This window comes from Delphinus delphis, chromosome 12 (assembly GCF_949987515.2).
Source record: "Delphinus delphis chromosome 12, mDelDel1.2, whole genome shotgun sequence".
In the NCBI taxonomy this organism is placed as follows: domain Eukaryota; kingdom Metazoa; phylum Chordata; class Mammalia; order Artiodactyla; family Delphinidae; genus Delphinus; species Delphinus delphis.
Window position 1 is genome coordinate 2,334,507 of NC_082694.2, and position 22,634 is coordinate 2,357,140.

The following is a 22,634-nucleotide window of genomic DNA, read 5'->3' on the forward strand; positions in this document are numbered from 1 at the left end:
GCTGCCCAGAGGGAGGAAGAGCCGCTCGGCGAGGGGCTGCCCGAGTCCGTCCTGGAGTCATTTCCTGGACCCGCGGACGCCCTCCAAGGTGGGGAGTCGGGTGATGTCGCTGAAGGAATGTCTGGAACAGGTGTCCAGGCATTGCCCTCCCCTCTGTCCTCACCTGGAGCCAGCGATCCTGTGTCCTCGGGATTTGGAGAAAAACCCTCCCAGGCTGAGAGGAGACAAGTGTCATGTCACCAGCTGGGACATGGGAATTCCACCCCAGCTTCGGAGGCTGAATGAATTCTCAAGGCTCTGGTCTTGTCTATGAGTGTGAGGATAGACTGTCGTATCTGAGAACCATCACCAGATAGACTTTTTAAAAATTAATTTTTATTGGAGTATAGTTGCTTTACAATGTTGTGTTAGTTTCTGCTGTGCAGTAGAGTGACTGAGCTCTATGTATACATATATCCCCTCTTTTTTGGATTTCCTTCCCATTTAGGTCACCACAGATCATTGAGTAGAGTTCCCTGTGCTCTACAGTAGGTTCTCATTAGCTATCTATTTTATACATAGTATCAAGAGTGTATATGTGTCAATCCCAATCTCCCAATTCATCCCATTCCCCTCCTTTGCCCCTTGGTATCTGTACGTTTGTTCTCTACGTCTGTGACTCTATTTCTGCTTTGCAAATAAGTTCATCTGTATCGTTTTTCTAGATTCCACGTATAACCAATATTTTACGGTATTTGTCTTTCTCTGTCTGACTTACTTCACTCGGTATGACAATCTCTAGGTCCATCCACGTCTCTGCAAATGGCATTATTTTGTTCCTTTTATGGCTGAGTAATATTCCATGGCATATATGTGCCACATCTTCTTTATTCATTACTCTGTTGATGGACATTTTGGTTGCTTCCATGTCCTGGCTATTGTAAATAGTGCTGCAATGAACATCAGGGTGCATGCATCATTTCAAATTATGGTTTTCTCCGGATATATGCCCAGGAGTGGGATCGCAGGATCATAAGGTAACACCGTTTTTAGTTTTTTAAGGAACCTCCATGCTGCTCTCCATAGTGGCTGTACCAATTTACATTCCTACCAACAGTGCAGGAGGGTTCCCTTTTCTCCACGCCCTCTCCAGCATTTATTATTTGTAAATTTTTTGATGATGGCCATTCTGACCAGTGTAAGGTGACACCTCATTGTAGTTTCAATTTGTATTTCTCTAATAATTAGTGACATTGAGCACCTTTTCATGTGCTTTTTGGCCATCTGTATGTCTTCCTTGGTGAAACGTCTATTTAGGTCTTCCGCCCATTTTTTGATTGGGTTGTTCGGGGTTTTTTTGATATTGAGCTGCATGAGCTGTTTGTATAGTTTGGAGAGTAATCACTGCTCAGTTGCTTCATTTGCAAATATTTTCTCCCATTCTGTGGGTTGTCTTTTCGTTTTGTTTATGGTTTCCTTTGCTGTGCAAAAGCTTTTCAGTTTGATTAGGTCCCATTTGTTTATTTTTGTTTTTATTTTCATTACCCTAGGCAGTGGATCGAAAAAGATCTTGCTGTGATTTATGTCAAAGAGTGTTCCGCCTATATTTTCCTCTAAGGGTTTTATAGTATCCCCAACAGATAGACTTTTAAAAATCAAGGCATAATTAACAGTAAAATGTGCAGAGCTTCAGTTTACGTGTTGATGGGTTTTCACTCGTGCATACGCCCTGTGACAGGCCCCAGATCAAGATGCAGAATGTTTCCACCACCTGCCCTCCGTCTGGGTCAAGGCCTCACCACCACCCTGGGCCCAGGGCGAAGGCCGTTCCGACTTCCATTCCCTTGGATACGGTTCCCTGCTTGTGAACCTCGTCTTGGCGGCATCGTCCATTGTCCAGTTTCCCTGGCCACCTCCTGCTCTGACCTTCCCCGTGCCCATCTCTTTCTCTTTCCTACAGACTCTTCCTCATCCTCGATTCTGCGCTGGACGCCCCCCTCATCAGAAAGATATTTGACTAACCCCACCTGGAATGGTCTCTTACCTTCTGGGTATGTCCTTGCATCTTTATTTTAGCTTCTGAGAAGGGTGAATGCTATGAATAATATAAACCATAGACACAGATGGTCTTTGCTTCTGAATTTTTGAAATTGGAGAAAATAAAGCAGCGGCGTCATCTAGGGGTAGGTGTTTTATAATCCAAGTAGAGGCAGTATTTGTCTGCGCCAAAGACTGACAGAACCTCTTCAGGGAATTGAAGGAATAACCAGTGGTTTTTGAGCCAAGCAGAGCACCAGTCGGAGAAAAAACTGTTTTATGTGGTTGGTGGCCACTTGGAGGTAAGAACCTTACATGAATCTCATAACACAAGAAGCAGATCATCTCTGAGAACAAAGGGGAATAAAGGCAATTTGAGACCCAAAGAGCCTGTAGAGCCGGTTGCATAGGTCTTGCCTGCAAGGACCTCTCGGACAGGAAGGGTTTTCTTCCTGGATTTCCGCAGGACACTGTGGTTCAGTCAGCTCGCCCAGCCCCCAGGGTCCAGGAGTCCTGGTCCAGCTTCCACTGCCTGCAGGGCAGAGCTTGTGCATGTTCCCGTCGCTTTGCTGACGTGTATGCAGGGTCCACTTCCTCGTAGCAGGGATAGAGCATTTGATGCGGGCTTGCCTTTCTCTTTCCCTCACCCTTTTACGGGCTCGTATGGGGAACCCATGCACATTGAAAGAAGAAAGGAAGCGTGGGCCTAAGAGCTGGTGCGCGAGGGCTCCCTGGGTGGGGCTGGGGCTTCAGGGCAGGATCGGCCTGGCCGCCTTCCCCTCCTGAAGAGGAGACTTTGGGATCCACCCACCCGCTGTTCACAGCGGCTTCCAAGGGCCGACTCCGCATCTCAGGCCAGCAGGGCTGTGGTCATCCTGTGAAGTCACAGCAGGAACCCGTGTTGTCTAGGCCACAGCTATGGTCTGCAGGGGTGGCTGAACCGGGGGCGAAGCAGAGAAAATCCTCCTGTCATTGAGACTGCAAATGAGCGCATGTCCCCCGGGGAGCTGTAGCGCACAGGGCTTCCAGCAGATCCGAGGAGCCGCCTAGGTCAGGAAGCACTTTAACGTTCTTCCCGGTTTGCACAAGCTTCTTGACTTTTCTTCTTTGTTCCGTAAATAGAATAATGTCGTTTCCTCAGGCTGGTCCTGAGTTTTCTGACTGTAGGGCCACTGCTCAGGCCTCCTTTTTCTCTTTGTCATTAGATCCAACGACTCGACCTGCTTCATTTCTTCCTTAAACCCGACTTTGCCCAAATTAACCCCACGTTGGTGTTGCGAATACGACTCCCCTTACTGCTGATCCTATTGTAGCAGAACATACATGCTTCAGCTCGTTTGTTCCCTAAGTTTTAGGGGAGGAAGTATGGTTCTGACACCAATTCCCACGTGTGTTTTTTCCGACCACCACCAAGCAGTTCTTCAACGCCAGCTGGGTGTTCTGCGATACAGCTCAGTTCTCACAGCGTCTGCCTGTCAGGAGATGGCGTCAGACCCCACGGGTTAAGGGCTCAGTCCTACAGGACTGCCCCCACCCCCCGCTGAGACTCTAATCACCTGTCCAGGTTGTCACCTGTGCTGCTGTACCAGCGGCTACACACTGGAGGTTCCCATCACTCCCGCCTCGGGGTGGGTTATTCTGCTAGAGGGGCTCACGGAGAGTTGACCTGCTAAATCAGCAGCTTATTACAGAAGCATGCAGCGCAGGAAGAGCCAGGCGGAGAAGGGGCACGGGGCAAGGCCTGGTGAGGGGCGTGGAGCTCCCCTGCCCGATCCGGGTGCCATGCTCCCCAACCTTCCTGTGTTCACCAACCCGTTAGCTCTCCGAACCCTGTCCCTTTGGGCTTTCACAGAGGCTTCATCACACAGGTTGATTGATTAAATCATTGGCCTTTGGTGATTGAACTGAGTCTCCAGCCAGCTCTTCCCCTCCCCAGAGGTCAGGGGTGGGGCTGAAAGTTCCAACCCTCTAATTACCCTTAGGTGACTTAGGGCTTTCCAAAAGTCACCTCGTTAACATAACAAAAGGCACCTTTGCTGTAGGAAATTCTGAGGTTTTTAGGAGCTCTGTGCCAGGAAGAGGATGAAGATCAAGTATATATACGTATATATATTCCTTATTATAAATCACAACATCACAATAGGTATGATCATTGACCCCATTTTCCAGATGAGGAGACTGAGGCCAGAGAGTGAGGCAAATTAGCACAGGCTGCACATATGGTAACTGGCAGGGCCAGGCTCAACCCTGTGCTGTGGCTTCAGAGCTGGTCCAGGACGTCGGGTCACCAGCACCCTCCCTTCACTCAGTCCTGAAGATAAGCACAGGGACGCTTTTCAGTTAAGGGTTATGTTACCGAACTGAACTTGGGTCCACACCCCTGCTGCACAGCAAAGCCAATCTGCTGACACCAGGTTGTGGTGAAGGAAAGTACAGCATTTATTGCAGGGCACCAAATAAGGAGAACACGGCAGCTCATCCTTAAAAGACCCAAACTCCCCGATGATTTTCAGGGAAGGGCTTTTAAAGGCAACATTTGGGGTGAGGACTGCAACATTTGCAGCTCATGGACTTTCTTCTGATTGGTTGGTGGTGAGGTAACAGGTTGATGTTTTGGGAATCTTAACCACCAGCCATCTGATTCCAACCAGTCTGGGGTCTACGTGCTTGTGGTCGCATGTAGTCACTGTCCTCCACCTGGGCGGGGTCCCTCGTTTCTAAGGGAAGAATTTAAAGAAATGAGAAAAGGGATGATTGACAAAGACACCAAGGAAGTGACGGGTGGGTGGGAGCTGAGGCCTAGCTGCCACTGGTGTTAAACCACCACGTCAGCTTCCTCTGCTGAGGCCTCGGGAGGTCCCTCTCTCCCGGCGGAGGCTCGGGGGTCCTGGGACCCGCCTCCTGCCCTTCGTCCTGCCCGCCCCCCACAAATGGCTCTGCTGGACCCTCCGTTTCTGTAGCTGCTCAGCCTGAGCCCGTCTTGGGGTGACAAGTGAGGGGAAGGAATCTTTCCTGCAGCCAAAAGGAAGGCTGAGAAGTCCTTTGGCCGCCCCAGCTCTGCAGGCTGTCCGCCTGGGCCCTGATCTGCCGTCAGTTTTCCTGTCTGCTCTTTCCAAAACGACTTCCAGCAAAAGCAGGGACCCCGCTTCGGGGTGACACCCTGGGCAGAGAGCCTGGGTCCGGCTTCCTGGGTGGTCTGGGTCCTGCCGTGGAGGCCCCGCCATGTTCCCTGGAGGACACGCTTTGTGAGGGCCTTATTCTGTGGAGGTGGCTGGCCAGGACCCCCTGCAGGGAGGGACGGACCCCAAGTGAACCCCCCAGGAAGGGGGTGCCCTTCGTGCTGGAAGGCCACCCTGGCACCAGGGACAGTGTCTCCAGGAAAGTTTGGGATGAGGGGCAGAAAAGTAATTTTCCTCCCTCATATCTTGGAGAAAAATGTTTTTCCCGTATGAGCAGAAGCGAGCGGCAGGCGCTCTCCCCTCCTCGCCTCCGGCTCTGTTCTCCTCCAGGGGAAGGACCCGGTACTCACCGGGACCCCAGCGGGGGGGCTCACCGACCTTCACCTCTGCTCCTGTGTGTTGGCCCTGACAACGCCCTTCTGCAGGCTCTTCCTCCAGGGGCTTCTCGAGTCCTGAAGCCCCAGACCTGTACCCGTAGGAGGAGCGGCTCCTGCTCTGGTCCTGCCCCTTAGTTCCCTTGAAATAGGACCTGCTTAAGGTGGGTCTGGATGGGGCTGCACCTCAGGGCTCAGATGGAAGCAGGAGGTGAAGGAAGAGGCCAGTGAGAGCCCCGGTAGTTGCCTCCCCTCCGTCTTCCCGGAGCTTGGTCTTCGGTTCCCGGAACCCGGCCTGTGGCTGCCTATTTCCTGGCCCCGGCAACCACTTTGGAATTTAATATTCATCACCTCTTAGGCGCACACCCAGAACTTAAATCATGGTTCTCTGAATGTGTGTTTAATTGTGAATCACAGATAAAACTTTTAATAGTTGTATTGCTTCTGCTACCCATGTTCAAATGCCTTAGGATTTCTAACTGGACCAGCCAATGGGAAGGATGGTGGATTCCCTAGAGGGAAGTGACCAAAGAAGGCTGGACTACTATTCACGTCTGGACCACAGTTGAAAATGGTGGGTGGGTTTGTGAGTCCAGTGGAGTGAAATACAGTGTAGAGGCACTTAGATAGTTGAGCACTAGATCACTGTGGAGATTTTTGTCTGAACTCTATAGGTAGATAGATGGTCCTTATTTATCCGTCCATGAGTCCATCCGTGCATGCATCCATCCATGGTCCAAAACAGAGTTACTGGGCACCTGCCCTGTGCTAGGCTCTGCCAAAGGGGTGGTGTTGTGGGATGAATCTTCCCATCTAGTACAGATAATAACAGAATAGCCAACGAGGTTAGAGCAGGTGCTGTGCTATGATGAGAATAAGGAGAGTTGGCGATGGATGCCGTGGGACACTGGCTGAGGAACCGACAGTCATGGACACGCTCCCCAAGGGAGTGGATTGGACCAGAAGGAGCCAGGCTGGCTTAAAGCCTTGGCAGCGGGATTCCGGGCAGAAAGGGCTACAGGTCCTCAGACCCAGGGCTGGACCAGCTCCTGGAACCAATAGGAGCCCGAGCCTCCCAGTGAGGCAAGGTCAGAAAGGTGGGTGGAGTCAGGTCACGCCGCTTTGGGCCTGGAGGGGAATTTGGCTTTTGTTCTAAATCAAAACGGCCCCTTTGGGGCGCTTGCATCCCCTGTTCACAGTCAGGGGGCAGAGAGCATGCTGGCTGCTGCTGGAAAATGGTTCGCCAGGGATAGGGATGTCAACAGCAAGAGTGGCACAGAAACTCTTCTGCACCCAAATCATCGCTCACTGGAATTTATTCAGCCTTGGAGTAACGCTAAAAAGGCGAGTGCTTTGCAGACACGTTCTGGGTTGCAGGTTTTGGCAATGGTTGTGGGAGTATGCACTGTGGCTGATACTGTTACACACCTGTGCTGTCCTCAGAGAAAGAACCAGTCCCGGTGCCCAGCTGCCTACCCCCCTGCACACCTGTTGCGGTGTCTTGGTTTACCTTTTGGAAACCTGCAGGGGGCATTCATTTCTTTCCACAATGGACGTGTTTGCAGGCAAGGCCTGACTCACGGCTCTGTTTCCCTGGGGGACTTAACACGATTTCATCATGGTGGAAATAAGCTCAGTTGTGTGCAGCCATAAAAGGAGCAGGTGTGCCGGCCGAGGGGCGTGGGCTTGTCCGGACCACCCACCAGCTTCTTCCTTCCTTACCAAGTGAGGAGGAAAAATGCAGTTCAGTGAAATTCACCTCTCAGAAAGGACAGGACTATAATTTTAGGTAAGTCTGTATTTGAAAACCAAACAAAACAGAACCAAAAATTTCTAAGGAGAAAAGTAAACTTTTCTGAGACATGGAGTCCCAGCCCCCAGAAATTTGCTCCCCCAGGGTTGAGTTCCTTGGTAGATTCTTTCATTTTTATTGAGGTTCCTGGGATGGGGGCCATGTCCTGTCTGTGTGTTCCAGTGCCTGTTATGTGTCCTAGTTTGGACAGCAGAGCTCAGTGGGCAGGTCCTGGAGGGGTTACAAAGCGACCTTGGGCTTGTGTTCCTGACCAGTTAGGGAGCCTGGGGTGAGCCAAGGCACCTGGACCTGACTCTTGATCTGGAACTAGACCAGCCTTGGCTGGTTGACCTGTGATGGTGACACGCAGGAGCTCTATGGTCGGGGCTCCCAGACCAGCTCTGAGCTCCCTCCCCCTCAGGCAGGACCAGGAGCACAGGGTCTCTTCTGGGTGCTCAGGGTACTGGTCCCCCACTCTCACCCACCCTGGGCAGGCTCGGCGGGAACCGAGTCAGCCCCAAACACTCCAGAAATAAACTCAGACACATTTGTTAAAGGTCATCTTTAGCAGAAACTGTTTCCTCTGCCTGCACCACCCCCCAACTTAGTTTCTGGCTAAGACCTTGGAATGGGCTGAATCGTGTCCTGGCAAATTCGTGTGTTGTAGTCGTAACCCTCAGCACCTCAGAATGTGACTGTGTTTGGAGATGGGGCCTTTGGTTAGTTCAGATTAAGCCATTAGGACGGGTCCTAATCCCATCTGACTGGTGTCCTTGTAAGGAGAGGGGATTAGGGCAGAGACACACACAGAGGGGTGACCACGTGAGGACACAGCCAGAAGGTGGCTACCTGCAAGCCAATGAGAGAGGCCTCAGGAGAAAGCAACCTGTCCTCACCTGGATCTTGGGTTTCTAACCTCTAGGGCTGTGAGAAAATAAATTTCTGTCGTCTAAGTCATTCAGTCTGCGTATTTTGTATGGCAGTCTGAGCAGCCTAGCACAGATGGGTTTGTTCATCAAGACTCAGCTGAAACGTCCCTGTCTTTGGAAGCCTTCCGTGACCTGGCCCCTGACCCAGGCTGCCCTGTGCCCCCTCCTTGGGTGACTGTGTCATTGATCACCCAGTCCAATGAGAGGGGCTGCTTTGAATAATTCCCACAGCACAGCGGATGTAAGCTTATCTCCCGGGAAAACTGGTGTGTAGGTCCTACCTCTCCCTCTGTGCCCCCAGGACACCTTGCAGGTTTCCTCTGTGATGTCACGTAGCACATTGTCAATAAATCTGGTGAACATCTCTCCCCACCGGTAAGGCCACAAGCCCCTCCTGAGCGGGCCTGGGCCCTGTTGTCCGGGTCCCCTTCACTGGAACGGTGGCTGGGACATTCCAGACCCTCAACACATGTGCACTGAATGTATGAACACGTGATGTACAAACTCAATGACTCGACAGACTTAAGTTTTAAATCAGTAATCATGTTTATTTGTTTTTTAAAAAAATCTCCAAAGCATAGAAAGAAGGCAAAAGTGGACACAGTTCCGTGGTTTGATGAACTTGTTAGCATTAATTGAAAACTGAAAGTGAAACAGGAGGGAAGGGAGCAGGGCACAGCTTTTAAAAGAATGACGTAGCCCAAGGACACGACATAAACTGATAAGAACCAAATAGGTCAAGATGGCAGACGACCTTCACTAGACCTTGAGCCTCAGTATACGCTCATTGTAATACATCAGCACACTAAATGACCAAACCACGGGTGCCATGACAGTTCTGAGACCTACCATAAAGGCCAAAAAGTGGGCAGTGGCCCAATTCCTGGAAACCCCCACCCCTTTCCCAGAACAGCTGGAATACTCCTCCCATTTAGAAGCCTATGAAATTTCCCACTCCTATAAACACTGACAACACCGGGGCTTCCCTGGTGGCGCAGTGGTTGAGAGTCCGCCTGCCGATGCAGGGGACACGGGTTCGTGCCCCGGTCCGGGAGGATCCCACATGCCGCGGAGCGGCTGGGCCCGTGAGCCATGGCCGCTGAGCCTGCGCGTCCGGAGCCTGTGCTCCGCAACGGGAGAGGCCGCAACAGTGAGAGGCCCACGTACCGCAAAAAAAAAAAAAAAAAAAAAAAAAAAGAATCATAAAGATCAGGAAACAGAACGTGACGAGTGGACACCCAGGAGTGCCCCTCCCTCCTCAGAGCGTCCTCCCCTCCGTGAGGTAGCTGTTCTCCCGATTTTGTGACAGTGATCTTGTCCTCATAGTTTATGCCCAAGCACGCATCCCTAAATAACGCAGCCCAGCTTCGCCCAGGTCCAGACTCTGCACGTGGGTCGACCGTGTGGGCTGCTTTGTTGCTTTTGGTGGCTCAGCACTGTGTCCATGAGATTCTTTCATCTTGTGCATATAGTTTGTTTAAAAAATAATTTTTATAGTTTTACTAACTTTAAACACAATGTACTCCATTGCTGTGGAATATTCCTTCCTAGGAGCGTGCATGGCTCACTTCTGCATCCGCTTGTGATGGTCTTCAGGTGCTTTCAGGTTTGGCTCCTGTGGCTGCGGAGTCCATGTCCGTGTGTCCTGGTGCAGGGCTGGGTGGTTTGTGTTCAGCTGGGAGGAACACTGTGGGTCTGTGTGCATGGAGTGCGCTCTCCGAGGCCCGACTGTTTCAGAAGTGGTTGTACCGCCCGCTGCGCACCAGGCTTTCCATTGCTCCACGTCCTGCTGATATTTCATACTGTGTCTTCATGTCTGCCATTCCGGTAGGTGTGTGCACAGTAGTTTTCTTATGGTTTTAACCCCTCGGTTGTTAGTGAAGTTGTGCATCTTGTCACATTCATGGACTATTTCTTGTTTTTTAAAAAGTTTTAAAAAGTGTGGTCAAATACACATAAAATTTACTATCTTAACCGTTTTTAAGTGCACATTTCAGGGTCAAGAAGTAATTTGCACTGTTGTGCAAACCTGACCGCCATCGTCCTCCAGAACTTTTTCATCTTGCAAAACTGAAAACAGTCCCCATTAAACACTCAGTCCCCATTGTCCCTCCCTCAGCCCCTGGCACCCACCACCCTACTTTCTGTCTCTATGGTTCTGACTGCTCTGGGGGCCTTGTATGAGTGGATCAAGCACTGTTTGTTTTTTTGTGTCTGGCTTACATCACTGAGCATAATGCCCTCAAGGGTCATCCCTGCGGCAGCCTGCGTCAGAACTGCCTTCTGTTTAAGCCGAATAACATTTCCTTGTACGGATGGACCATGTTTTGCTTCTCCATTCATCCGTCAATGGACACATGTAATATTTACATTCATTTCTTATGTCTTACGATATTTGTGGAATAACTTCAGAAAGTCCTATGAATCAAAAGTCATTTACCAGCAACTTTTTTCTTAAACTTTTTATTTTGAAAAACATCAAAGCTAAGAAAAGGTAACAACACATGTGAGCTTCACTTGTGTTCAGGAATTAAAGCTTTATGGTATTCACTTTATTCCCTGTGTGTGTGCTATGCGTGTGCGTGTGCCTGCTTGCATACCATATATATGTGCTGTGTATGTGCATAGGTGTGTGTGTTTGCACACGTTAGTGTGTGCATGGGCATATGCGTGCATGTTCATATGCTAGTGTGTGAATATATTTGTGCTGTGCACGTGCATATGTTTGTGTGTGTGCTGTGCCTGCCTGTGTGCACACCTGTGTTTGCTGGAACCACTTGCATGTTGGCTGCAGGCTGAATTGTGCCCCAGATACGTCCACGCACACGTGCTCTAACAATCCTGCGTAGCCACGTAAAGGTCACAGATCTCAGGGATTTAAATGGATGGAGCAGGATGTCCTGACACAGAGTCTGTCTTCCAATGACTGTCACTGTCTCAGTAACATCCTTCACACCTTCTTTAAGCCCCATTCAGGGCTTAGACCTTAGACCTTTTAGACCCCCATTACATTCAGTCACCTGCCCCAGGTCCCCTAAAACTACAATGTCACAATGGGAGAGCCCGACCAGGGCCTGGGGCTGTCCCTCCTGTTGGCCTGGCCTCCAGGCCCTGCACTTGGCTCCTGTGTTCCCATCTCTCAGCCAGGTCCCAACTTGGTTGGGGCCGCCACTCCTCACAGGGTCCCATCGCCCAGTCAAGGGGGTTCATTCTCCCAAACTCAGCATCAGGAGTGGGGGGGGGGTGACAGCCCCCCCCCCCCCGGGTCTCCTTCATGTGAGACCCTGTGCTTTTGAAAGAGCAGGTGCCCTGCCCTCGGGGGTGGGGGGCTGGGGGGTGACATGGGGCCCATGATGGCCAGGTGGGTCCCCGGGTGGGGCAAGCCAGTGTGCGGCAAGCCAGCGTGCAAGGAGTTCCGCGGTGGGTTCTTCTCTCCAACGGCTTTTGTGCCCCTACCTCTCCCCATGCCTCCCCTCGAAGACAGCGCGGTGCCCCGGACGGGAGCCATGGGAGCCGTCAGCCACCGTCCCCTCTACACGCACACGCAACGCACGCACGTACACGCAACGCACGCAACGCAACGCGCACGCACACGCAGCGCACGCACGCACGCACGCACGCTGCAGGGAAGCAGGGCCGAGTGCCGCGCCCTCAGCGGCCCTGAGCGCCTCGCCCGGAATCGGCCGGCGGAATGGACAAACAGGCTCTCCCGGCCCGGACCACGCAGGACTGTCCTGCCTGGGCTTCCAGTGCGGCCGCCTCTTTCTGGAAGCTTGGGACGCTGGAATCAGGCCACTTCCTGTCTGTCCTTGGAGGAGACTGGGCTGCACTACAAGAAGCTCCGGGCTCACCCCTGGATCCGGACCATCACGTGGCCAGAGAAATTGGTAACATTTTTGTTTTGCCTTTTGAAATGTTTAATGACAAGGATTTTGTTCAGTTTCCTGATGTGGGTGTCCAAAGATGAGAGACCCCATGTGTGTGACCTGTGCCTCCTGGGAGATCAGCCCTAAGCTAGTTTAAACCTGACCAGGTTCTGTCTACACGGTAGATTTGGACCTCTCCATGTCGTGTCTACTGATTATGTTTAGAGCTGACCATGTGCTGTCTATAATGAGAACAATTAGACCTGTGTTCTGTGTACCTAGGACTATGGAGACCAGGGTAGAGACCCAGCCAGACCTGAGTCCTGGAGCTTCAAGGGGGACGTGGAGACCTTGATAGAGACCCGGCCTGGCCTCAGTCCTGGAAACTTCAGGGGGGGAACATGGGCACCTGGGTAGAGACCCGGCCTGGCCTCAGTCCTGGGAGCCTCAGGGGGCATGTGGAGACCTGGGTAGAGACCCGGCCTGGCCTCAGTACTGGAAAACTCCGTGCCTGCATCTGAAGGTCAGTGCTTAGATGTCTGGGACTGGAGCTGAGGTGGGCTCTGGGTAGCAGCGCTCTGCCCCGAGTGTGGTTACCTGACCCTCCCAGCATCCAGTGCTATGGTCGGGGCCTTAGTCTTTACCCCGCGAGGTTCCCCTTCCCTGGGGCTCGTGGAGACTCCTCTGGTGGGCTACCTGGATATTATCCCAATTTATCCCATTTGGATATTATCCCAATTATCCCAGTCAGTGCATGGCAAGTAGGCAGGCAGGTTTACCTGGTGAACTGATTGCAGGGCACAGCGGATCTGGGTTTAAGGCCGATGGGCAACAGCTGAGGCTGCTGCTGAGCTCTCCTTCCAGTCTCCCGTCCCTACTCAACAGCGTCCAGAGCTGCCCCTCGGCTTTCAGCCCTGCTGTCCTGTGAGTTATCTCAACAAGTATGTGAGACAAGAAGGGACTGAGCCTGCTAGAACCAAGTAGTGTGTTCACCTCTAGCGTGAAAGCTTTAAACACAGGTAAAATCACACAGAACCAAAGGGAAAAGAGGAGGACTTCTCTGGGACAAGTGTGGGCAGAGGAGACCCACCTGCCACTTTTTCCCATCCCAGAAGGTCCCAGGAACCCAGATTGTTTCCATATTAGGGGAGCCACCAGCAGAGCCAGGGTATCCTGACCAAGGGGACGTGTGACCCCAGGTACAGGGTCTGGGGAGGTGGGTCACCCTGGTGAGTGTGGATGTGCGACCCCAGGTGCAGGGTCTGGGGAGGTGGGGTCACCCGGGGACTGTGGACATGTGACCCAGGTGGAGGGGTTTGGGTAGGAGGGGTGACCTGTTGAGAGAGAACGTGTGACTTTAGGTGCAGGGTCTGGGGAGGTGGGTCACCCTGGTGAGTGTGGATGTGCGACCCCAGGTACAGGGTCTGGGGAGGTGGGACCACCCTGGTGAGTGTGGACGTGCGACCCCAGGTGCAGGGTCTGGGGAGGTGGGGCCACCCTGGTGAGTGTGGACGTACGACCCCAGGTGCAGGGTCTGGGGAGTTGTGGGTCACCCTGGTGAGTGTGGATGTGCGACCCCAGGTGCAGGGTGTGGGGAGGTGGGGTCACCGTGGTGAGTGTGGATGTGCGACCCCAGGTGCAGGGTGTGGGGAGGTGGGGTCATCCGGGGACTGTGGACATGCGACCCCAGGTGCAGGGTCTGGGGAGGTGGGTCACCGTGGTGAGTGTGGACATGTGACCCCAGGTGCAGGGTCTGGGGAGGTGGGTCACCCTGGTGAGTGTGGTTGTGCGACCCCAGGTGCAGGGTCTGGGGAGGTGGGTCACCCTGGTGAGTGTGGATGTGCGACCCCAGGTGCAGGGTCTGGCGATTGTGTGGGTCTCACCCCACCTGCATGGGTCGGGATCACGTGTACGGGGAGACCCCGTATCTGCTCTGCCTGCAGCGTGTCCTGTCCCCTCTGAGGTTTCCAACATCTGCATTGAGGGTGTTGCCCTGATTAGCCTGTGGTTCCTTTTCCGCTCTTAATCGTGTCACATTCATGTGAGGTCAGGCATGTCTGAGTGGGCTGCTGCTGTGTGTTCTGCTGAGTGAATACCCTTGGTACTAGCTCATTAATATCATAGCATATCATATGTCTAATCTATGGGGGTCACCACTGTCTGGGTCCCCCTGGACAGAGGTCGGTGAGCACAGACCAGCCCCCCTAAGGATGGTCCCCCATTTGCCATGTGAGGGCGCCCGAGGTGGGGGACTGTGCTTGGGCCTCCGACATTTGTGATGAAGGGGAGTCAAAATGGAATCTCTATTAAAAGACATTATTTTAGGAATTTATTTTAAGTGAAATAAAACACACGTCACATCCCTTTACAATCGTCACCATGTTAAGTGCACGTTTCTGAGGCATCAGATATTCTCACCTTCTCGTGGAGCCGTCGCCCCCATCCCTAGAACTTGTCATCTTGCAAAACCAGAATCCCACAACCATTGAAGTCTCACTCCCCGTTCCCTCCCACGGCCCCTGGCACTGACGTCCTCTTTGGTCCATGCGTTGTGGACTCCAGGGCCCCCTTTTGAGTGGAGTCCTGCAGTGTTTGCTGAAGGATCATTTTGGAAGAGTTGACTTTCGGTCTGAAGCTCTGCCTGTTTGCATTTAGGGAGAGGGTGTATGAGGAAGGGGGTGTATGAGGGACAGGGTGTCCAGAGTGCAGATGAGAGGTGCCTTTGGGACCCTCTGGTCCCATCTCTGGGCTGTGGCTCATCGCATCGTCACTGGCCCCGCTGGCACCGCTGGGGTGTTGTTGTCTGAGTGAGATTCCCCTGGTGCCCCTGCTCTCCTCCCCTCGTCCTGCTGGTTGGGGAGGGAACTGCTTGCTGGGTGGTCTGTGCTCCTGAGGCAGGAAGGACCCTGCAGCATGGACCTGCAGAGTGTGGGGTGTGGTCCCAAGAGCATGGGGCCCACATAGGACACAGCCCTGGGACCTCACAAGTGCTCTGGCTGCCTCATCACTGACAGGGAATGTTCCCAAGATCTCACTCAGGAGGGCGTGGTGGGCAGCCTGGGACCCCAGAGGCCCCGTTCCTATCCTGGAGCTCGGAGAGCATGTCCCCCATGGATGTCTCAGCCATCTCCCTCTGTCCTGTCTCTGAATGCAGGAAAACAACCTCTCCTGACCATTGTCCACGATGGAGGCTTTGTCCTGTCGATGTTGGGATCCTTTAATCTAGGAGTTCTGACAGAGCAGCTGTTCTTTAGACCTAAAGAAGGAACAGCTCATGAGTATAAAACATTTTCAGATGAAACTAATATTTGATGACTATCTCTATACGACTCTATTAGGGCTGCTGACTTCTATTAGTGATAATTCTCCCGGTGTTAGATGTGATGTGGGGAGCTGGCAGGCTCTCTGCGCTCTGAGTGCCTGTTCTTTCAGAGACACGACTCTGAACCCAGAAATACCTAGCTTAAATCTTGGTCTTGCAGTTCTCAAGTTGCATGCCTTTGTGAGTGTTGGAATCTGGAAAATGGAGCTGGTGGTAGTGGACATGGAGCCTGTAAGACCAGTGGGATTTGGGGGGGAGGGCTGGTAGCTGATACAAAGTACGTTCATGGGTCAACATCTGTCCCTACAGTAAAAGTGTGATGGGCCCACAAGACAAATCCTAAAAATCCAGTGAACATGTCTCATACTATTCCCATAGAGCTGAAAGGCTCTTTTTGTCCTAAATAGTGTGCCGTGATATGTGAGATTATAATAAACCCTGGTAGGCCACAAATACAGACCTGAGGGTGACCAAAGAATCAAGATAGGTGCTGGTATGGGACTGGGTCTCCTCCTGAGGGTCGGAGAAAGTAGCGTTGGGATTTCTGTGTGTTAACAGTGTGGCAGTTCTGGCTGCTTGGACCGAGAGTGATAAGTATAGTGATACGGCTACAGTTGGGGCAGATCAAACAAATACTGGTGTTTGGTATTGGGATATGACTGCTGGTTTTGTATTAAAGACTATACTAATAAAAGTAATAATACCAAGAATTGAAGAGACACCTGCTAAATGTAAGGAGAAAACGGTTAGGTCGACAGAGGCTCCTGCATGGGCCAGACTGCAGGCTAGAGCTGAATACACGGTTCCACTGGTACCAGAACCAGCTTCTACTACTGGTGATACGAGCAGGAGCGAGAATGATGGGGGAAGTGGTCAAAAGTTTATATGATTTATTCAGGGAAATGCTCTATCAGGTCCCCCGGTTACTAGTGCCACAAGTCCGTATTCAAACCCTGCAGTCATAATGGGTACAACCAAATCTGCAACATAGTCATAACAGTCCTTGCACTTGTAATAAAGAAAGAAAATTATTACAGTGCAGGGACTGTATGACTGCGTTACAGGTTTGGGCATCTCCGAGTAGTGCTCCGGGTTAGCAGAGCTCAGCCGAGATTAATAGACTGAAGGTGGTTTGTGCTACCCCAGCTGAAGCACCAGAGAGTAAATATACAATGTGATATCTTTGTGATTTGTTGAAAATAATCCACCGTTTATGAACAGAGGTAAAAGGACTGAGCCAGCTTTAGACTGTAGATGTAAAGGCAGAGATTGAGCCCTCTTTTTGCCAAACCCTGTGGTGAATCGACAAATTGAATTGTAACTTCAGAGAAGCAGCTTCAGCTCTGCCGGCGCTTTTCCTGCCTTTTTTTCCCTTGATGGCAGAAGTAGATTGAAGCCAGTTGACTAGAGGATTTGCCTGTTAACTAAAATTTCCCGGGGCGGAAGCTCATCAACCTAGTAAGGATTTGCCTTAATTAAAATGTTTGATTTGCATTCAGTTGATATAGGATAGTCTTGTAACCCTTAATTCTGTGAATTCATTAAACTATGCTTCTCAGGGCTTTGAAAGCTCTTGGTCTAAGCTACCCTAAGTTCCTAGTCTGGCACTGATAGAATGGGTGTTAAGGGTACTAGTCATGTGGCTGTCAGGATTAGTAATGATAAGAAGGTTGTTTTGTATGTTCAAATTGTTGTTTTACTTTTGTGCTGTTTAATGAAGGGAACATAGTGATGTGGAGTATGTTAGCTGCAAGTAGGGATATATGCCGAGGACTGCTGTGATGCCTGTTAGTGTTGTAGAATGATGTTATCATTCTTGTTATCTCTTGGATAGTTATTCATTTGGGTAAAAACCCTGATAGTGATGGGCGATGTCCTAATGATACTATAATGGTGAGGAGAAGGATTGTGATGGGAGGTGTTTTATCTCATGTGTGTGATAATGATACTCTTGTAGTACATGATCTGGGCATAAATAAGAAGAGAGTGTTGTTATGATATAAATTTGTATGTTTAGGATTGTTATAATTGGAATGTACTTTATAATAGCTGTCATTCATCCTATATGGGCAATTGATGAGGAGGGTGTAATTTTTTCCAGGTGAGTATGGCTAAGTCTGCCTCAGCCTCCAGCTATGATTTATAATATCACTATGATTAATAGTATATTTAGCATGATGGATGGTGACATGTGGTATAAAACTAATAGGGGTGCAGTTTTGTCAGGCTGATAGCATCAGGCCTGCTGTTCATGGGATGCCTTGTGTGACTTCAAACACTCAGAAGTGAAATGGGGAAAGTCCTACTTTTGTGACAAGGGCGATTGTCATGAGGGTGGATGCTGCTGGCTTAAAGATTTTTGTAATTCACTGTGTTCCTTGACCAGAGGATATTAGATTAATGATAATAGCCATTGTAAGTAGTGTTGATGTGGTGGATTGTTCTAGGAAATATTTGTTGGATGCTTCTATAACTTATGGGTTCATGTTTTTATTCGAATGGGGATACCATTAACCAATGTGAGCTTCTTACTAAAAGTATGTTTCCTGAGATAATGGTCCATAGAATGATAGTAAAAACAATAGGGTTTATTAGCATTGGAAGGATATACAACAATATTTTGGGGGTATGGGCCTGAAGCTTACTTAGAGAACCTTACTATAGCATGTGGTGTAATTTGGTTGCATGGAGAACATACAATTCTCAGGAGTGAGTTCAGTTCCAGGAATACAAGCGTTTAAACCTCTGTCATTTTCTCTATCAGAGTAACTCTTTTGTCAGACATATTTCTTAAGTTTGTGGTGGGTTGCCTGATGTGATGACAGGTAATGTGATTAGCGCTCCGATATACATAGGGCTAATGTTAGTAGTAAAAATTTTTTAATAAGAGATGTATAAGTGGATCATATCAAAATTGTGGGTAGGATGCTCGAATTCGTAGAAAGGAGATTGTTAGATGTGTTTTAATGATGACATGGGCTGTATATAATTCTGGCATGAAGGTGTTGTGAAATGCTCCTAAAAATAGATTGCTGTGAAAATGTTTATTATAATGATATTGACATATTCTCTAGGAAGGACGGGGTGAATGAGCCTGCTACATTTTCTACACAGAAGCCAAATACAGTTCTACTTCTGTTAAATCAAATGGGGCGCTGTTAGATTTCTGCTAGTATAGAGATAATCAGGTTTTGGGTAGGGGTCAGGAGAAAATTAGTCATAGGTGTTCTTGTGCCGTGGTTACTGTTGAAAGTGTAAATGATCCAATTATCAGCAGGACTGGTAAGAGAATAACTGCTAATGTTACTTCATATGAGAGCGTGTGTGGTCCTACCCGTAGATCTCCAATGAGTATTTTGAATGTGACGCTCATCCAGATCTGAGGGTGTAATAAATGGCTGGGTGTGATATGGCTAATATAAGCAGTATGCCTACATTTATATTAATTAGTGGATAACATATGGGAAGAGGAATTCATGTTGTGAGAGCCAGGGCTAAGGTTAGCACTGGTGCAATAATATATAAATTGATGATGTTGATGGTCATAGTGGTTCTTTAATAAATAATTGACTGCATCAGCAATGGGTTGTACTAATCCATAGGGACTGATGATGCTTGGCCCTTTCTGGATTTGTATATAGCCTAGGATTTTCCATTCAGTTAATATGAGGAATGCTATGGTGAGTAAAATTGTGTACTTTGTGAAAAAATGTAGATTATAAACATATTCTTAGGAAAGGGACTTGAACCAGTGCAGATAAAGGTTTTAGTTTTACATAATTACTGGGCTCTGCCACCCTAACAAACCCTGTTCTACAGTAGGGTATGTATAAATTAATTGAATGCAGATTATATCATCATTTAGTTTGAAGACATTTTGTATAGTAAGCCATATTTCTCTTGTCCTTTCATACTGGGAGAAGTCTACATATAATAGACAGAAACCAATGGGATGACTCCAGTCTGAGCTCAGATCAGGTAGGACTTTAATCGTTGAACAACAAACCATTAATAGCAGTCACACCATTGAAATGTCCTGATCTAGCATCAAGTCATAACCCCTATTGTTGGTATGAACTCTAGAATACGATTACACTGTTATCCCTAGTGTAATTTAATCACTGAGGTGGTTTTATTCTCCAGGGTCATCCCAACCAAAATTGCTAATTCATTGAAAGCTACATTGTCCCTTAGAGTTCAGTGGTTTACCTTTTTTTTTTTGATTAATTAATTAATTAAAGCTCCATTGGGTCTTCTCATATTATTCTTGCCTCTTCACGGAAGGTCAATTTCACTGATTAACAGAGACAGTAAAACACTTATTTGACCAGTCATACAAATCCTGTGTTCTGTATACATCTATTATGTTTACTTATCTGAAGTGTCATTCAGGTCAGTGTTTTCTCATTAATTTACTGTCTGGATGATCTATTCATTGTTTACAAGTGGGGTATTGAAGTGCTTTACTATTACTTTATTGCTTTTTCTCCATGCAGTTTATATTTGCTTTAATTATTTACATACTCTGGTATTGGGGCCATGTATATTTATACTTAAAATTGTCTCTTGATAATTTGACCCCTTTATCACTGTATATTAACATTCTTTGTCTCTTGTGCCTGATTTTGATTGAAAATATGTATTATCAGATACAAGTATAGTTACTCCTACTCTCTCTCGGCTGCCATTTCATGGAATATCTTTTTACATCCTCTCACTTTAACCTATATATGCCCTTAAAATTAAAGTGAGCCTCTTGTAGACAGCATATTTGTAGGTTCTTTATAAAAATTAATTCAACCATTTTGTGTTATTTAATTTGAGAATTTAGTCCGTTAAAGTTTAACTTAATCATTGATAAGGACTAAAAATTACCCTTTCATTGTTTTCTGTTTTTTTACTGCTGTTGTTGTAGTTACTTTGTATTTTTTTAATGTTGTATGAATTCATTCTTTACCTTCTCTGTAACTACAATAGATTAACATTCTTGGTGCTGAAAAAAATAAAAGCATATTCAAGTGATAGGGTTTGAAAAGTGTTCGCAGTGGGAAGGAAACCACTGTAACAACATAGACAGAACCCTTTGGAAGGATTCCTCGTCTTTGTATTTTTGCTGTTTCGGAATCTGTAGTAGAGATTAGTGCGCTACATGATGTTCTCCCAGCCTGGCAAGTTCTAAATGGACTGTCTTATTAGGGAGAAGCGCATGGAAAGAAGGTTAGTGAGTCAAACTCCCCTGCCCTCTGTCAGCAGTGGGTGTAAAAGGATTTAGCTGAATGCCTTCATTCTTTTTTGTTTTTTAATAAATTTTATTTACGTATTTATTTTTGGCTGCGTTGGGTCTTCATTGCTGCGTGCGGGCGTTCCGTCGAGAACTTGTGAAGATCCATGAAAAATCTGGACTGCATAGGTGGTCCCTGGGGCCTCCAGGTTAAGAAGTGCTGCCACATGGGTTTCAGAAATTGAGAAAGGAAAAGTGAATGAAGTAGTGGGGTGGCATAGAGAGGGGTGAGTGCCCTGGGGAAATTTGAGAGAGAAGTAACCTCCGCCCCAAAGCCCTGTCCCTGCGGCTGATCCATCGGCGCCATGCGATGTCAGTGCCTTTTGTGAGGAGATGGCTCTGCTTCTTTACTCCTGTGCTCAACAGGGTGCCAAACCAAACCCTCACCTCATGCTGATTCCCAAGGATTTTAAAAGCGCTGTTCATGGCTGACTTGGTTTTTGGTTCCCTAAACAGTAGTTTTGAGCTGTCCAAGCTATTTAAAAGTATTCTCCTTAATTAAGATGAAACTCTACTCTTTTGAAAAACCAACATGAATTCAGAGAAAATATGCTTTTTGTCCCATTCCTTCAATCTAGTGCACCCTTGTGGATACAAGAGTGCATACACCAGACACCTCTGACTCTGGCCCAAATTGGGTCCCTTAACAGAGGGGACATAGGTCTGCCGTCAGTATCTGATTGTGAACTTATAGCCTGATCGGGTGACACAGTGGCCAGACACTGTGGCGTACTCTCTGTGCTATGACTACCTTTGTTTTCACCAGAGGCAGGATTCTGGACTCAGAATTTTTTCAAGCTGCAGGCCTGCATGAGTGTTTGAACCTGGAAAACGGAGCAGGTGCTTATGAATGTGGAGCATATAAAACCAGCAGTATTTTCAGTGGCAGGCTGTGCTCCATCCTGTGCCTGATCTCTCCAGAGTTCTCCCCAAACTTCCTTTTTTTTTTTTAACGTCTTTATCGGAGTATAATTGCTTTACAATGGTGTGTTAATTTCTGCTGTATAACAGAGTGAAACAGCTATATGTATACATATATCTCCATATCCCCTCCCTCTTGCGTCTCCCTCCCACCCTCCCTATCCCACCCCTCTAGGTGGTCACAAAAAAATATAGAACGCTTCATGAACTTGCATATCATCCTTGCACAGGGGCCATGCCAATCTTCTCTCTATCGTTCCAATTTTAGCATATGTGCTCCCAAAGCAAGCACTACGACAGCATTTTGAAAGACTAATAGACTGGTCCGGGGCCCTCCGGCCAAGAGGTGCAAGCACGAACTCTTAACTGGAAGGAATTGTATTGCCTTGTGGAATCTGAACCCAAGTACACTGAGGCCACCCGCCAAGGTAGTGACTGGTCTAACCTGTGCTAATGTTAGGGCACAACCTGTTGGATAGTTTTAGCTACCCAGCATTTGACCATTTGTAACCACTGCTTCAGTCACTTCCCACCTCTTGCCACCTGCTGCTGTCTGTTCGTACTTGTGGGCTTCTCCATCTTGTGCCAGTGGCTAGCATTTTTGACTGTAGTTTGATATTTTGTAATTGAGAGCTCACTTCAAAAGCAGAAAAAGACAAAATATATTAAAGCAAGGAAAAGTGTCACTGAAAGAAAAAGAAGATTATTTTTTGTGTTTTTTCTACTCAGTTGTTTTGAGTATATTATATATGTTAGATAGGTATTTCAAATATTGCTTCCCATTTTGTAGGTACACTCTGCTCTCTGTAAATTGTTTCCCTTGCTCCTCAAACCTTTATAGTTTAATGCAATCTGTTTTTCTTTTTTTTTCTTTCTTTTTTTTGATTTTGTTGCCTGTGCTTTTGGGGTCATATCCAAACATACATTGCCCATCGCACTGTCAAGAAGTTTTTC

General features: G+C 48.5%; 1 protein-coding gene and 1 non-coding gene across 2 annotated transcripts in view; one reads left to right on the forward strand and one right to left on the reverse strand.

Moving 5' to 3' along the window:
* LOC132434760 (uncharacterized) overlaps positions 1 to 22,634 on the forward strand; it is a 105,608-nt gene that overhangs the window by 34,412 nt on the left and 48,562 nt on the right. The window contains exon 3 of the mRNA XM_060026343.1: positions 1,940 to 2,030. Within this exon, the coding sequence (XP_059882326.1) occupies positions 1,940 to 2,030 (91 nt within the window). The remainder of the gene's footprint in view (positions 1 to 1,939; positions 2,031 to 22,634) is intronic.
* LOC132435673 (U6 spliceosomal RNA) lies at positions 21,866 to 21,972 on the reverse strand. The gene has a single exon (XR_009521616.1). It is a non-coding gene; the product is annotated as a U6 spliceosomal RNA (small nuclear RNA).